This window comes from Drepanopeziza brunnea (genome assembly GCF_022702325.1).
Source record: "Drepanopeziza brunnea f. sp. 'multigermtubi' strain 214-2 chromosome Unknown ctg1, whole genome shotgun sequence".
Classification (NCBI taxonomy): Eukaryota; Fungi; Ascomycota; class Leotiomycetes; order Helotiales; family Drepanopezizaceae; genus Drepanopeziza; species Drepanopeziza brunnea.
In genome coordinates, this window is record NW_027094064.1 from 5,008,733 (window position 1) to 5,024,248 (window position 15,516).

At 39.6% G+C, this 15,516-nt stretch overlaps 4 protein-coding genes across 4 annotated transcripts; 3 read left to right on the plus strand and 1 right to left on the minus strand.

Moving 5' to 3' along the window:
- Positions 1-9: 9 nt before the first annotated feature.
- L3040_000987 (uncharacterized protein) lies at positions 10-684 on the plus strand (the record flags this gene model as incomplete). Its single annotated transcript, XM_007289393.1, has 1 exon — positions 10-684. The coding sequence occupies one exon, from the start codon at positions 10-12 to the stop codon at positions 682-684; it is 675 nt and encodes a 224-aa protein (XP_007289455.1).
- Positions 685-1,769: 1,085 nt separating this feature from the next.
- L3040_000988 (uncharacterized protein) lies at positions 1,770-2,468 on the plus strand (the record flags this gene model as incomplete). The annotated part of the gene is made up of 3 exons (XM_007289394.1): positions 1,770-1,799; positions 1,859-1,961; positions 2,038-2,468. The coding sequence occupies 3 exons, from the start codon at positions 1,770-1,772 to the stop codon at positions 2,466-2,468; spliced, it is 564 nt and encodes a 187-aa protein (XP_007289456.1).
- Positions 2,469-3,428: 960 nt separating this feature from the next.
- Positions 3,429-4,082, minus strand: L3040_000989 (uncharacterized protein; the record flags this gene model as incomplete). Its single annotated transcript, XM_007289395.1, has 2 exons — positions 3,429-3,832; positions 3,914-4,082. 2 exons carry the CDS (start codon positions 4,080-4,082, stop codon positions 3,429-3,431), a joined length of 573 nt encoding a protein of 190 aa, XP_007289457.1.
- Positions 4,083-4,784: 702 nt separating this feature from the next.
- L3040_000990 (uncharacterized protein) lies at positions 4,785-6,006 on the plus strand (the record flags this gene model as incomplete). The annotated part of the gene is made up of 2 exons (XM_007289396.1): positions 4,785-5,446; positions 5,499-6,006. The coding sequence occupies 2 exons, from the start codon at positions 4,785-4,787 to the stop codon at positions 6,004-6,006; spliced, it is 1,170 nt and encodes a 389-aa protein (XP_007289458.1).
- Positions 6,007-15,516: the final 9,510 nt, after the last annotated feature.

Sequence of the window (15,516 nt, forward strand, 5' to 3'; positions counted from 1 at the left end):
ACCTGAACCATGTCTACTATCTGGGAAAAATTCTTGGCCGATCCAAACATGCCTCTAACCTGGGCACGGGCTGGAAAAATCGGCGACTCATTGTGGAGCAATATCGATGATTACTTTCTCTGCGAAGCCCTCCGCCAAAGCGATCTGCAAGTCTGGTTTCTCGGAGGACATGGCTGGACCTACCGAGATGTGACGGAGAGGTTCAACCAGATGCAAGCCATGATGGGTGTCTATGCTGCTGAGAGCGTGCTCAACATCATTGGCAGAATCGTGCATGGGGGTTTGGGAAGGCAGAGCGAGACTTCACCAATGGCATCGGAATTTGAACATCTGCCACCACCGGACAACGCAACGATCGCACACTACGTTACGACGGTACCCCTTTATCACGGCGGTGAGCCTTATTTCATGTGGCAAGGGTACGAAGACCTCGTCCTGAGGACCCTCTCAAGAAGTTTCGACAACATACTCCCGAATGGAAGTGTTGATTGGAATTGGGTGGCGCTGGCCATGAACAACGTCCGCACTCAACGCCATTGGCCAATCAACAGGAATTATACTACCAGAATGTGTGAAAGAAGGGAGGCTTTGCTGGCAAAGTCGGGGCTGGCAGCCATGGCCATTCCAACCCCAGCGGCGCTGGCCTATATTCAATGGAGTGATTGGGAGGTATATGAACCCTAACGCGTGTCAGTCTGAGCCTTTGAGGAGGGGTGGAAACATGATGGAGTTATTCAACAGGTCTTGTACTTGCTTATTGGATTTCTGGTTTGCCCGATTCTGATATTGCTCGTCTTCACACGACTGATAACCCTGGTGGCACGGAGCTTGGATCCCCCCTAGCCTGTTTTCTCATGTATCAGCGATGCAGTGTGGTGCTCTTTTCTCGTTCAGGTCACACGCCAGTTTGTTGGCCGGCCCAGTCTGTTTGTGTATCAGCTTTGAGTATCGCTCGGGAGTTTAAATTAAAGATTTATACTTTCCGACCACCCTCAGTGACACTTTGGCCCGTGCAAAGTGCAGCACAGTGCAAAGGTACTAGTAGTAGTACATAGTAATTAGCGGGGGTTAGTTTACCTGTGCTTACAGGTTGATATTTTCAAATTGAAGAAGGAGATTGCAATACCCGTACTCATGTGGCCATGGAAGTCTGTCCGCCAAGGCGGAAATCGCCCAAAAATAGGTTGCAGGACTCTACTGAAGAGGCACTCCAGCGCAGCACGCGTCTCTAAGATTTTCCCCTTGGCGGACGGACTTCGTGTCCGCGCGAGTACCTGGCACCATGAATAGCTTAAATCCAACTTGATGTCTAGGATGTTCTTGGGCACACGTCAAGAACAATTTCTTACAAATTATAAGTTGCTAAAATAAGTGAAAGGAATACAACACCGGACTGGATCAGCCAAAGACACGCACTATGGAATATATATACATATTTATATACATTTATATATATGTATATGTATATATAAAGATATATGCCCATTTCTGCACCCAAGTCAGCGTGAATTCTCCACCTTCTTTGCCATCTTCTTCTTTACCATCCTCTCTCTACTTTACCATCTTCTTCTTTGCCATCCTCTCCTTTACCATCCTCTCCTATACCATCCTCTCCTTTACCATCCTCTCCTTTACCATCCTCTTCTCTTGCAAGGTTGTTCTCCTTCGCCAGCTCCCACTCTCTGAACATGATTATATTATCGCAATACATCTGCCCGCTCTTGCTAGCCTTGAGCTTTCTATTCAGTAGAGCTCAAGGTGAAGGAAGAATGTTAATCGGCTATCGAACAGTTAACGAAGTAAGTTTGTTTCACTTGAAATACCTGGCATGAGCTTAGATTAATGACGCGAATGACAGGAAGAAGCCTTTACCACCAATCTAGACAACAAGCCATTCAGCGTCAGATGGACCGAGGATGAAGATCCAAACGTGTTTCAATTGGGATATGGCTACTACTTGAGTGAGTTTGATTTCTATACACATTCGTAGAATCCGTCACCGTTGCTACGCGCGGGCGCTAATACATATCCCAATAGCAAACAAGCCGGGTAGCTGGCCGGGGAGGCCAGGCCGCGAAAAGTGGGTTTGTGTTATCGAAGCGAACCTGGAATTGATGAAAGCAGTGAGGAAGATCTGGGTCCCGGAATACTGGACGGAAGAGGTCTCGTATGCCACATATGAGGAAAAGGTCCTCTGGAACACCCCAGAAAAAGACATCTTGAATTATATCCATGCGGAGCTGCCCGACGTCGACGCCACAAAGGTGCTACGGTTCTCGTATATTAGTCGCTTCGGGAGCAATCTGCAGATGGTCATCCCCATCGATGTTGTCGACGGGGATACCTTGGATTTCTACGCTACATGCTATGAAACAGAAGAAGAGCTGGCGAGCTATGTGAACCAAGAGGTGCCTTGGGGGAGATGGCGGGATATAGCTGGACATCCTGGAATGCCTACCTATCAATGAGAGGCAGGCTTGATGAGACGATTGTTTGGCAGTGAGGCAGGCGATCCTCGGTTTGTTTTTAACATGTTTGTGAAAAATAAGGACGTTTGGCTGGCAAAGCTGGGGCTGGGGCTGGCAGCCATGGCCATCCCATCGCCAGCGACGCGAGCCTGTGTATACCCAATGGAGTCGTTCTACCTACATCAGGAGTGTTTTAGCAAAAGCTGCAGGCCAGATCTGCAAGTGAAATCTGCAGGTTTCGGCCCCTTTGGGGATATACCTGAGGTGCTCCGAGAACGTGAACTCGAGCTAACTCCCACTGTACTACTACATTTTACTGATCAATACACGACGTATAATCTATAAAAACTTGACTAATAGCCGATTGATAGGAGAGAGGGAAATGCTCGAGAAATAGCTGGCTGTATCGCACTTTAAGGAGCTACTACTATGGCTTGAATGCTGAAGGGACAGCTGGCTGCATCGTTTTGTTTTGTTTGGATTGTTTTCTGTCTGGGGATTTGTAGATGGGATGCTGTGTTTGGGTGTGAAGGCAAGTGGTTGTGAAGTGAAGTGGTTGTGGTTGTGGCTCTGAGGGTGATTTTAGTTAGATTCGTATTTGTGGTTCTCATGGTTTTTGATGTATGTATGTATATATCCATGTCTATTTGCCTCTTCCCCCTCTTCACTGTTTTCTTTAAAGAGTCAATCGACCAGGCTTGATGAGACGATGTTTGGCAGTGAGGCGATCTTTGTTCCTCGATGCTGGGGAATTTCTATTCCCCTACACAAGCTCTGATCAGTCTGCTTTTGGAATCATCGAGACTTTTACCAAGTCCTACTCCTCCTAAATTCCCGATGAAGGACATTCGGAGCGTATCTATCTTTCTACACACTCTTAAGTAATTCCATGCACTTCCTCTCTCGGCACCTTTTTTCCCACCTGGGAGGTTTTGAGGTTAAGTATTCTCCAATCCTACCTCAGTAAATATCCTCAGGTGAAATCTCCCACTTCTCCCCATCACTCCTGATATGCTTCAGCTCCTTGTCCCTCGCCAGCGGCTTCCGCATATCCCACGCATCCTCCCCGTCATTGCCCTGCCCGCTGCAATCATCGATATAATAATCCTTCACTGCCCTAAAGACGCTGTAGCCCAGTCCCGTGTACAAAGCTTGCGCGATCTTGTTTGATTTCCGGACGAAGAGGTCGACGAACCAGGCATCGTATTGGTCACCGTTGGTTTCTAGGGAGGAGGAGAGGGTTCGCGCGAGACCGAGACGACGCGCGTGGGGAGCGACAGTGAGAGCTGTAATGTGGGCGTGGAACGGGAGGTAATGCTCGTGATGAATCAGGTAGGAGGGGGAGGACTCGAGTTTGCCCATTACTATGAGGTGTCAGTACCTAGGTACCTATATACACTTGCATATCCTGAAGGAGAAGGGTAACAGTAGTGAGGAGTCCGTACTGTAGCCGTCGACAGTCCCATCCTGGCCCTCCGCTACATCAAAAAGGTGCGGCCATCGAGCTATGTACGAGAGGTAGAAATTCAGATCATATGTTTCGGTCAGAGGATCCAGGTTGGTGGGGTTAAAATGGAAGATGTCCATCGCATGGAAGGGCCGTATGGATGTCATGGTTTGGAGAGTTTATGACCCGGAGTATGGTACGGGTTAATATGTTACCAGCCCCGTAGAGAGCTCAGAGTCGAGTTGTGGAGTGACGTTGAAGCACGATGTGAATGTTGGTGTTCCATGTGCGCGTTGTTGATGCCATGGCTGTTGTGGACGAGGCTGAAATTGAAGCTTTTGCAGGCAAAAAGGCCCTATACAGTCAGTACCGGTAGCTGACGACAACGTCCCAATGTCGTCAACACATTTCGTCTCTAGCAAATAGCCACCGGCGACACGATTGACAGCCGTTTCAGTTCGCATCTTGGTCGGAGCCAAGCTTCTGTTCTGTCCGTAATTATTGTCAGAGGAATGCACGCCCTTGTCTGCAACGCATTACCGCAATCTCTACAGACAAGGATATATGCGCCAACGACATAGCAACACTTCACCTCATCCACAAGTCAATAAATCCCATCGTCCAAAACATCACGCTCTCGTCTGCCACCGGCGACACGTTTTCCGGCTCTTCCTACAATCCCGCCAGAGCTTACTGCCTCATACCGGGCTGAACGAAATATAGCTCGGGAATTTTGGACACGAACAAGGACAAGGGATTGGAAGGAGTCTGAACAGCGCAGTTTTTGAGCTGGGACTGGATGCCAGAGAGTTGCAGGGAAAATAAACAGACACTCAAAGCGGGCTGAATACTGCCCCTCCACGCTCCCAATGCCTACCTCGCCGCGAACCCCTTCGCATAGCAGAGGCCCCTCTGCCACCGACCTCTCGTTTGCTACGCCCCTCTCATACAGCGGAAGCCCTCGACGGCATTCGAAAGGCAGCATCAACACTCCTATTTCGCCCGGCAGGAACAACCGCACGAGGACCGATTCGATCGGTCCAGATGTCTTCAGTAGCGGTGGGCCGGCTGCCCCGTCGAATGGCCTGGGCAATCTAGCGGACGAACTGGCGGATGCATGGGAGGAGGGCGAGGAAGAAGACGATGAGGACTACGAACCGGACATGAATTTCCAGGAGGTTAGAGATGAGGGGAACGGACCGACGAGGGATAGTGGTGTGGATGTTGGGTCCTCTCCTGTGCAGGTCCAGCCGAAATCTGCGAACCTGACACCGCCGACGCCAACCATAGGAGGAGGAAGAAGACATAGGAGACAACCGAGTGAGTACGACGGAAGCGATTACGGAGGAGACTCGGATCTGGAGTCGCCTGGTATGCCGACAGGACTGTTGGCTAGGATGGACATGGTCGATAGTCTGGCAAGAAGGGGCGCAGAGAATAATGGGACGGACAGAGAAAGTGTTGTGAAGAGGGTGATAGATGGCCTCAAGGATCTCGGTGGGCAATCTGGTGTCGAGGGGAATGCTACGAGGTTGGTTCCGAGCATCATACCAGAAAGCCACGATTAATTAATATATTGCCAGACTCATCACAGCACACTCGGCACTTTCAACACATCTCCACCACCAAACTCGCCTCCTCCAATCCCTCGCCTACCCCCTATTCTCCCCAGGCTCCATACCACCCGACGAAGAATTTATCAACGAACTAATGCCACTTCTCGTCACCACCGGAGAATCTATGCCTCGCCCCACAGCCGCAGCCTTCCAATCCCTCGATCAACTCCACAGCCTGACAGCCGATCTAGTGCACACCCTCAACTACCTATCCGATACGCTTCACATGTCAAGACAAACAACCGCAACCGCTGCACGCCGTCTGAAAAGCACCAGGGAACTAGTAGCCGAGATGCGGAAGGAAGAGGAGGCGAGGGAAGAGGGCGAGATATGGCTCAAGAGGCACAACTGGGGCGAGAGACTAGGTGCGAGGGAGTGTGCGGGTGTTTGTGGGGATGTAGTTGGTGGATTTGAGGAGGTGTGCAATGGATGGAGGGCTAGATTAATCGCGCAAGCCGACGCGGTTCCTGCTTGAGGATGGGAGGAGAATGAGTCCAGATGTCCAGGAAATTGTGAGGATCGTTATGAGAGGGATTTTCGACCTTGTGGGTTATGGGCTACATAATTGGTGGAGACCGGACTGGATAGTGACTTAATTGCGGACCAGGCGTTTCTGCAGGGAGGGAGTCCTGTATAGATCCGAGGGAATAAATGCCTTTCATCTTTGGTTTCGCTTTAGGGGAGCGTCTTGTCCTGGTGCTATCCTCTGGTACCTGCTCTGTCGGCTATGCTCTATCTCTGTGAGCCAAGCGGATAAATCGACTTGCAGATGAGTCTCGGCAGGAGCTCATTCATGACCGCACCTCCCGGTTTTTGTTCTCCGTCTCTCCATCGCATTTTTGCTATCAGCTGCTGGAACTTTCAAGCTCAAGCATACATGTATACGTGCCCAAGCCAAAAGGATCCGGGGCGGCATCAAGCAGGGAGAGACGAGGGGGCGAGAACATCAAAAGTTGCTCTCGCCAGAGCCGAGTTCGTGCTTCCAAGCTTTTGATCACTACACACATTTACATATATAGCTGGCGGGATCAGATATTCTCGACCTGGCAGCGAGTGAGTATGCCGGACCGAAGAGCCTGGTTGGATTGGGCCTTTACTTACTGTATCCATGATGTACCTACATACATACACGCCGATCGTGCGGCGGTTTGTTTACGCTTTTGCGAGCGAGACTGGGTCTGGTCCGGAGATGGCTGGTTATGGATTTGGGTGTTACTTGTGCTACCGTGTTAGCTTTGACAGCCGTGAGAGGTAGATCGAAGAGGTGTTTAGGATAGGTTATCTATCTAGCTTGATATCTATCTACCTATATTGATATCTATCTATATTGATATCTTTCTATATTGATATCTTTCTCTAAATATTTGTTCGCTTATAGCGTGTTGTAAAAGACTAGCAAAGATGACTCTGCACAAGCGGTTAAAGAAGTGACAGAACTACGTGTTCATCACAGAAAGGGGGTACCTAATAAAAAGTGTGGAAAGGCTTCGCTTTCTCGTTTCTATGTGCAGGAGATGTGGCTCTCATACCAGTGGTTTGGTGCCGGCCAGTCTGGAGGTTGGAGAGACACTTGTCGATGAGTGTACCGGTAGGCTAGGACCACCTCTCTGCAGTAAGTACCACTTCAGTGGTAGGGGGGGGACCGTGTTGTGTAGAGAGGATCATATTTCTAAGTTCTTTTTGGTAAGAGAAGTCTATGTACCTTCTTTAGCGTGCACGTGCTTCTAACAGGCTTAACAGCCTCAAGCTATCACATAACCTTATCTTACGAAGTTTTCGACCCAAAGACTTTCTTTTTTAATTAAGTGCTTAATGCTTATTATTCTTTTTAAAAGAATTTTAAACTCCGCTAAGGTATCGTTACTTAACTTTTATAATTTCCTTCTTCACTCGCTTTTTAGTTTCCTTTGCGCTAATATCAATATTCCTTGATAACTCTTATTAAAATCTCTAAACTTTATCTCTTTTTTATCTTTTCACTTTTCTTAATGTCTTGCGACCGTTTTAATTAACTTTTCTTTCTTTTTTTTTTTCTTCTTAAGCTCCGATAGCAGCGAGTGTTCCGAAGTACTAGCTTTTAAATTCTAGTACGTTAGCAGTCTTTCTTTTTTTCTTGTTATCAAATAAGAAGTCCGCAAGTAAAATAGCTTGAGTTAGTCTATGTGAAAGTGTCGTAATATCGCTTTCTTATTAATCTGTTCTAAAGTATATGATCTCTTATGCTTACTTTTTAAGCTTAATACTTTAAATAAGCTTTTTTAAAATGGTTTGAGTTTTTGCTCAATTGCTTTTTAATCGTACAGCATTATAAGAAATCTTAATAATAAGCTCTTGACTTTTTAAAAGAATAATTCTTTTTTTTTAAAGCTTTCTCGGACGTTTTGCTTAATGACCTCGTGCTCTGCGATATGTTTTAAGACAGCGTTCTTTTAATCTTTTGTTTTTATAAAGTCTGCTCTTTATAGTTCGTCTAAGAACCTTTTGTTTAAAAGTGTTTTGTAGATGATCTTCGTATAATACGTTAAAAAAGCTAAATTTATTATTGCTTTAAAAGTGTGTCTTTAATAGATCTTGAATAATAAGTATCTTAAGTAAAAGATCTCTTTCGCGTTCGTTTCGAATATTACCTTTTTAAACTTGTCTTCGAATGCTTTTTTAGTTTTCGCTATCGCTTTTTGTATTATATCGACCGCTTTCTCCGCTATGCTTATTGATTTCTTCGATGCTAATAAAGAATTAGTTTATAAGACTCTTCTCTTGCTTATAAAATTCCGAACTATATCGTTAAAGTAGCTACCGAAGTCGATATAAAATCCGATTAGCGTTCTATCTTGGTCGAATAGCTTTATAAGATAGCGTATAACGTTTTTTAAATCGAATGCGATATAAAAGAACGCTTAAATGAATCTCGAAAAGTAGTTTATAATAATTAAAAAGAACCAAAATGTTTCTAGTACTTTTAAGAAAAGTCCGCAAAAGTCTGCTTTAAGAAGTTCTATCGATCTCGAGACTATTACACTAAATAATAATTGAGATCTTATAGCGGTGCCGTGCTTCGCGCAATCTAAGCATCTTAAGATATACAAGTATACGTCTTTAATTATAATAAGCTATTATACGTTTCTTAACTTTTTTATAATAATAATGATAGCGAAGTGACCTTCTTAGTTATAAGCCGTCCGAAGCGCTTTCTTAATGTCTTTAAGCGTTAGACATGTTCTTTACACTTGCTTTTAATAATACTATAATATTTTCTTTTTTTACTTATAAAAGCTCGCTTTCGTTTGCAATCTCTTTTGCTTAACTTTGTCCGAGTTTATAAAAAAGATGCCGTAAGCAACTAAGTTAAAGATATCTATATACTACGAGCATTATCGATAAGCTTTTTCTTAAAAAAGAATTATATTTAATATCTTTAAAAGATAGTCGAGCATTATATTAGTTTAAGTAAGCATCGATTGCAAGTAGTTTAATATCGAGATTCCTTTTCTTAATATCGGTTTTAACTTAATAACGTATTTCGATCCTTTTGCTCGATATAAAGCTAATACGAACTTGACGTCTTTTTAAGCTCTTTCGAATAATTATAAAATAGACTTAAGTTTTAGCATATGTTTTATTGCGTTAACTTTCTTTAGTTTTAAGTCTCTTAATAAGTTCTTTACTTCTTTTAATAGCTATCTATACTCTTTTTTCTCGTTTTTTTAGATCTAAACTTTATCTTTATTTATCTTCGAGATCGTTTCGAACTTTTCGAATTCTAAACCTCGATAATCATCTTTTAAAAAGATCGTTTTAAATAAAGCGTCGGCAACTTGGTTTCTATAGCTTTCGATGTATTGTATCGTTATATTAAAGTTCTTTAGCTCGCAAGCTTATTTTGCGTAGATCTTTTTTTATATTAACTTAAAATCTAAAAAGTGTGTTAATAGTTTATGGTCGGTAAACACTATGCTTGCTTTATCGCATTTCAATATATAATTGTATTTGCAATAGAATTCGACTATCACTAACAGCTCTCTCTTATATATCTTATATTAACGTTATGTTTTCGTTAAAATAAAGCTATTAAAAAGCAAAAGTACTTCGTCTCCGCTATTTTATGTTTAAGTAATATAGCATCTTTTAATATAAGCACTCGCATTTGTGTATATTAGCATCGGTTTGTTAAGTATATAATCGAATCGTTTTAAAGCTCTGCTGCAAAAGTCTTTTAAGATGTTGAAAGACATGCATTCTGCTTTCTTTTACGTTTAATCTACCTCGCTTATAAGCCGATTAAAAGAGCGAGTAATCTTTGCGAAGTTTTTAACTTAATTTCTAATAATTTAAATCGATCTTAAAAAGCGTTTTGTTTTTTAAGCATTGCGAAAAGTAAGTTAATCCTTAATGCTTTATGCTCTTTCTTTCTTTATTATTGCTCTTCTACTTGATTTGTATATTACTCTTAGTATTATAACTTTAGTTATAAATAAAAAACATTTCTTAAAAGTAAGCTTTAATTGCGACTATAATAAGCGCGGTAGCTAATATTGTTCTAAAAAAGTGAATGCCTTTTTAAAGTTCTTTACTTTCGAGAAAACGTCGTTTATATAATATTTTAGCTTTAATAAAAATGCTTCGTTTTCGTCGAATATAAAAAAGAAAAGTAAAGGTTCCGAGTTATTAAATCTTTCGTCTATTGCTCTTTAAGACTTTAATATCTTTTCGAGTATAGTCTTTATTAATTTATTAAATGTAAAAACCGAGCTTTCTTTTCTTTAAGTTATCCGAGTTGGTTGCAATTAAAAGTGACTTGATATAAAAAAAGCGTAAATATAACGATCGTCGGAGTAGATAGATACCGACTAGTATCCGTGTTTAAGATCTATTTAAGAAAACACTTTGTGTTAAAAATAGTTTAAGTACACGTAGCATTCTCTTAGCTTAACTAGTGTATATCTTAAGATCTTTTCTTTTACTTTTAAGTAATCGAACGTAACTCGAAACTTACTTTTTTCGGGTTTTGATTTTTCCGACTTTTAAATTAAGTTCGAGTAGCTGTTTTAATCACTCAGCTTCTTATTTGCAAGCATTATGCTTTTAAATATACTATTCCTTACTTTTTTTTTAATCGTTTTGTATAGCTATGCTAGTTTTGTAAATAAGTATCGTCTCGGAACGTTATCTGCTATTAAAGTAGCTTTTTTAAGAACTTTGTATTAATAAGTAATAAGGTTTATGTAAAGGAAATCATCGAGTCTTGCGCTATTCACTTTTCGGTATGTGTATATCAAAACTTAAATATCTTTCAACTTGTTTAATAAGATTTTATCTTTAAAAGTAAGTCCGCATTTTATTACTTACTTTTTTAGTATAAAGGATTCTAAGTCTTTACGTAATAGTTTAATAACTCTTTTCTTTATCGAGAAACTCTTTATTATTAAGTAGACCTTATATAATCTCGACTAGATCTTTAATATATTGTTCTTCGTAATTTTAATAAGTCTTAAAGCTTTAATCTTTAAGAGTAGTGTTTGCAAGTCTTTCTTATCGATTTATATAAAAGTGAATTCTTTAAGTAGTGTTTAATAGCATTGTGTTAAGACTAAAGTTAAAGTTCTTTATGTTATAAGATTATCGTTGCATTATTTAAGCTAAAAGAGTTACTTAATAAGAATTCTCTTAATTCGAAAGTGAACTCTTTTTCGTTAAATGAGTTTTACGCTATCGCTAAAGCGGCTTAAGTGACTTAGTTTTCCGAGTCTTTTAAGTCGTTTAAATTGTTTAAGTCTAACTTATGTTCCGTGTTTATCGTAAAAAGATCTGACTTTAATAGTTTGAACTTTATTATTAAGTTGTCGAAGGATTTTTTAAATTCTTTTTTAAGCTATAAGATTAAGTTGATCTTTTTTAATAGTTCGAAAAAAAAGCATTAAATCATTACTTGCTTCTTTCTTAATACGTTGCTACCGATTATAAGCTTCTTAACTCGAATCTTTAACTTAACGTCTATTATATGCATTTACGTTAAACTTAATAGCAAGCTTAATTCTATGTTTTTTATTCTTGCGTCTTTTTTAACGAAGATATCGATTTGTTTTTATATTCCTTTTACTTTTATCTCGATCGTAACGAATTTTATTAAGTCGTAGACCTTTCCGTCTGCTATGCTAAAGCTGACTTTTTCGTAGTTTGCTAATGCTAGTGATTTAAACTTTAGATTCAGCTTTTTCGCAAAGCTAAAAGATATTAATACGATATTAAAACCTTAATCTATTATAATCATTTTTATAAGCAACTTTATTTTAACTGTCTTTTTCTTTATCTTTATGCGTATATATAATATTATTTTTTAAGCCTTCTCGTCGAAGTATATATACGAGCAAATCTAAAATAATATCGATTTAAAGTTTGCTTAACTCTCGGCCGTTAGTATCGTTTGCGATTTCCTTTTTTTTATATTCTTTTTTATAAATAACTTCCGGAACTATTTAAATACTTTTAATAATAGCTAAAAGAGCTTTAAAAAGTTGATAATCATTTCGAATTTCGCCGCTAAATCGCCGTAATCTATCGGTCTTTTCTTTTTACAGCTTACGATCTTTCTTAGCTGTCTTAATTTTTTACTTCTTATCTTTACCTTGTCTTTCGTAAAAGCTTTTTTTAAAGCTAGCTTCTTAGCGTTTTGCTTAACGACTTCGATAGTGTTTATATCATTTAATGCTCTTATTACTTTTTGTCTTTTCTTCGATCTATTATCTGTTATCTTTATATTAATATTCGTAGCGTCTTTTTTATTTAAAATAGCTACTTTATATTTAAGATCTTTAACGCTTTTTATCTTGCACTTAATATTAATCTTAATAGTTTCGTCGAGTATTTTTTTTACCGAAGCTGTTTTGTAGCTGTCCGTATACTATTAAAAAGACATGCTTATAATGCTTGTTAATGTATTTATCTTTAAAGTAAAAGTATTAAAGCTTAAGCTAAACAAAGATAGCTTTTCGTTAATAATCTTAAAATAATGTGTTATAATTGTCTTTTTTAAGTAATAGATTCTTTTAAGATAAGCCTTTTCTTAATCTTAAAGTTAAGCATTAAAGCAAGCTGTTTTTAAGTAGCCGGTCTGTTTATAGCTTATGTATAAAAGTCTATCTTTCGATTTATTATAAATCTTCGACTTGTTAATAAACTAGTTTCTAGATTCAAATGCTAATCGAAGTAATGCAAAAAGCGGATCGTTTAAAAGTAGTAAGCGTAAAAGCAATTGCTGTTTAATTTGTTTATTAATAATTAAGTTGCTTTAAGTTTAAGAGTTTATATACTCGCTTTAGTAATTCAGTCTTTAATTGTTTCTTTAATATCTATTTTGTTTTTATACTTAAAGAAAAAGGGTATTCTGCTATAAAATTATTAAGTTCTTATTTTGTTTTAGTTTTAAAATGCGTTAAGTTGGCTTTATAAGTTAAGCGAGCAATCTTAAGTTAAAGCTTAATAAAGCGGCGACGTATAAAGTGTTTTAAAAAGATGCTAAAGCTACTTGTATTAAGACTCTAGCATAATGCTCGATATATCTTTATATTCTCTCGTACATCTTAATCTTTTTTATATTCGATTTAATTTTCTTTTATGCTTTAAGTTTATTTTAAAAAAGAACGAAAGTTTCGTATGCTTTTTATAAGCAAAGCAAAAGCAAAGCATTATTAGTTAAAGCTAATATCTAAAGCTTATCGTTTATAACTTTTTTAATAAAGGCCGACGTAATAGACTTGAGTATATACTTGTTCGAATCAGATTGATTCGTTATTATTAATAATGCTTCGTTCTTTTTTAAATCTTTTCTTTTAATCTTTTTTAATAACGCAACCGTTCGTAAATAATAAAATACGAGACTTTCTTATAATCTTTGTTATAAGTTAAAGACTTCGGCGATCACGTCTTGTTTTTCTATTAGTTTTTTATTATTAAGAAATTGCGTCTTTAGCTATTCTACTATTTCAGCTTTCTTTTTTTCTATTGCTATAATACGATTAATTATAATGTATCTTATTTTTATATTAGATCTGAGCTTTCTGCTAGCTTCTTTTATTAATAAGATTAAGATTGCTTTAAAGTACGTTAAGAAAGAAAGGTTGTCGGAGCTATCGACTTCGAAATCGTAATCTAATCGGTTTAGTTATAGTTTAGCTAGCATTTTTTTATCGTAGTCTTTATAACGATCGAACTTCAGCATCTTTAAGTTTAACATCTTATCCGTTGCTTTAAGTCTATGTGTAATAATAATAAAAAGAAAAGTAAGATAATGATTTTGCAATTGATTAATTGCTTAAGTATCTTATTGTTGCTCGGTCTTTATAAAAGCATTTATATCGTAAATCTTTATGTCGATCTTAAGCACGAACTTAATACTTAATCGGTTTTAAAAGTTAAAAAGCGGTGATTAAGTTTTAGTGTTTAATAGTTGTAGTAATGAAGTTATTGATCTTGCTAATTATAGATATGTTCGTAAGAGAAGGTCAATGATCAGCTTATGTTATGCTTGTTGTTCGAAAATAGAAAGTATCGAAGCTGTTAAAAATGAACTCTTTTCTCTTGATAAAAGTATTAATAGTAAGTGCTGAAAGTGATAGACTTTCTCTTCGTATTTCTTTTCCGAGTTTATTAAAGAAGGTGAGTTGAAGTAGAGTTCTTTTGTTCTTTTTTTATTTATTTATTTAATTGTAAGTCGTAGTTTCTTTTATAAGTCCGTAGGTTTTAGTTGAGGTGGTTTTAGTTGAGGTGCTAATAAAGCGGTGATTTGTCGATGAACTCTTCGGAAGGGAAGGGTAGAGCTGAAGTTGTTTCTCTAATAGTTGTGTTCTTAATGTATTGTTTTAAGCTCTTTGTCTGCGAATCAAGGGATTGCCAGGTCGGTCGCTGCGTGGGTCACCACTTCAGTGTACCACACCTCTTCTTACTGAAACCCAAAGTACGGTTACGCAACGATACTGGACGAAATACTACGTTGCAGAATCTACATTCCCCGACTTTTCCTCTCAGTGAAAAACCACGATTGCTACAGCTCCGAGCTCTGATGATAGAGTACATGGCCAGATTCGCCTCGTGCCAATCGCCCATGCCGACTGCTTTGCACAATTGGCAGTGGAAAGATTGGACGAGAAACGATCGGAGGAGCAATTCTCTCAAGTCGGAAGAGAAACAATCAGTCAGGCTTTACGACTGCCTCACTTCGGACCCTCTTCTACTACCAGCCCTTCAATGCTCGGCTTTACGTACCTTCCCGATTCCGGTCGGCGAGCTTTCATACCCCTTTCGAATGTAATGTGTACGGTGATAAGATACCACAGCTGGAGAAGGGATGATGCACAACAGCTGGAGGAGGCTAGAGACTCCACCTAGCGCAAGAGAGATGGGCAGTGGAATGGAAACAAGGAGACGTGGAGGGGAAGCAGTGGACGAGGGGTTGTGGTGGACATAACAAAGTAACGTGGGAAATAAGCGAAGAACGTTTGGATCCTTTCGAATTTTCGAACTACGTTCAGGAGAGAAGCTTTGTTTCTGTACATGTACGAGATCAATCACCCAAGGAGGGCCGATCTTCTGCGCGTGCTATTGCTACTTCTATACAGTAGCAAACGTGAAAATTGCCCGTGTGGGAATGTAGGCACCACGCTTATAGGTCACGTCGGCATGTAGCCTCCCCCCTACCTAGAATGGCTTCCCTCCTGAGACTTACCCTCAACGAATCACAGCAGGTACATTTTTTTTAATACCTTAGAGTCAGCCCAATGTGCACACCTATTTAATGACAATACCTCCTCTTCCTCGTCCCGAAATCGCCGTCACGAATATTTTTCCGCTCAGACGAATAACACCTCTTTTCACATTCAACTAACTCCTCCTCATCGACAACATGTCTCGAGAGTCCTACCTTCCCGAAGATCTCCTCCCAGTTGCCCAACGACAAGAACTCCAGGTTCTGCGCTAGCGCAAAGCAAGTACG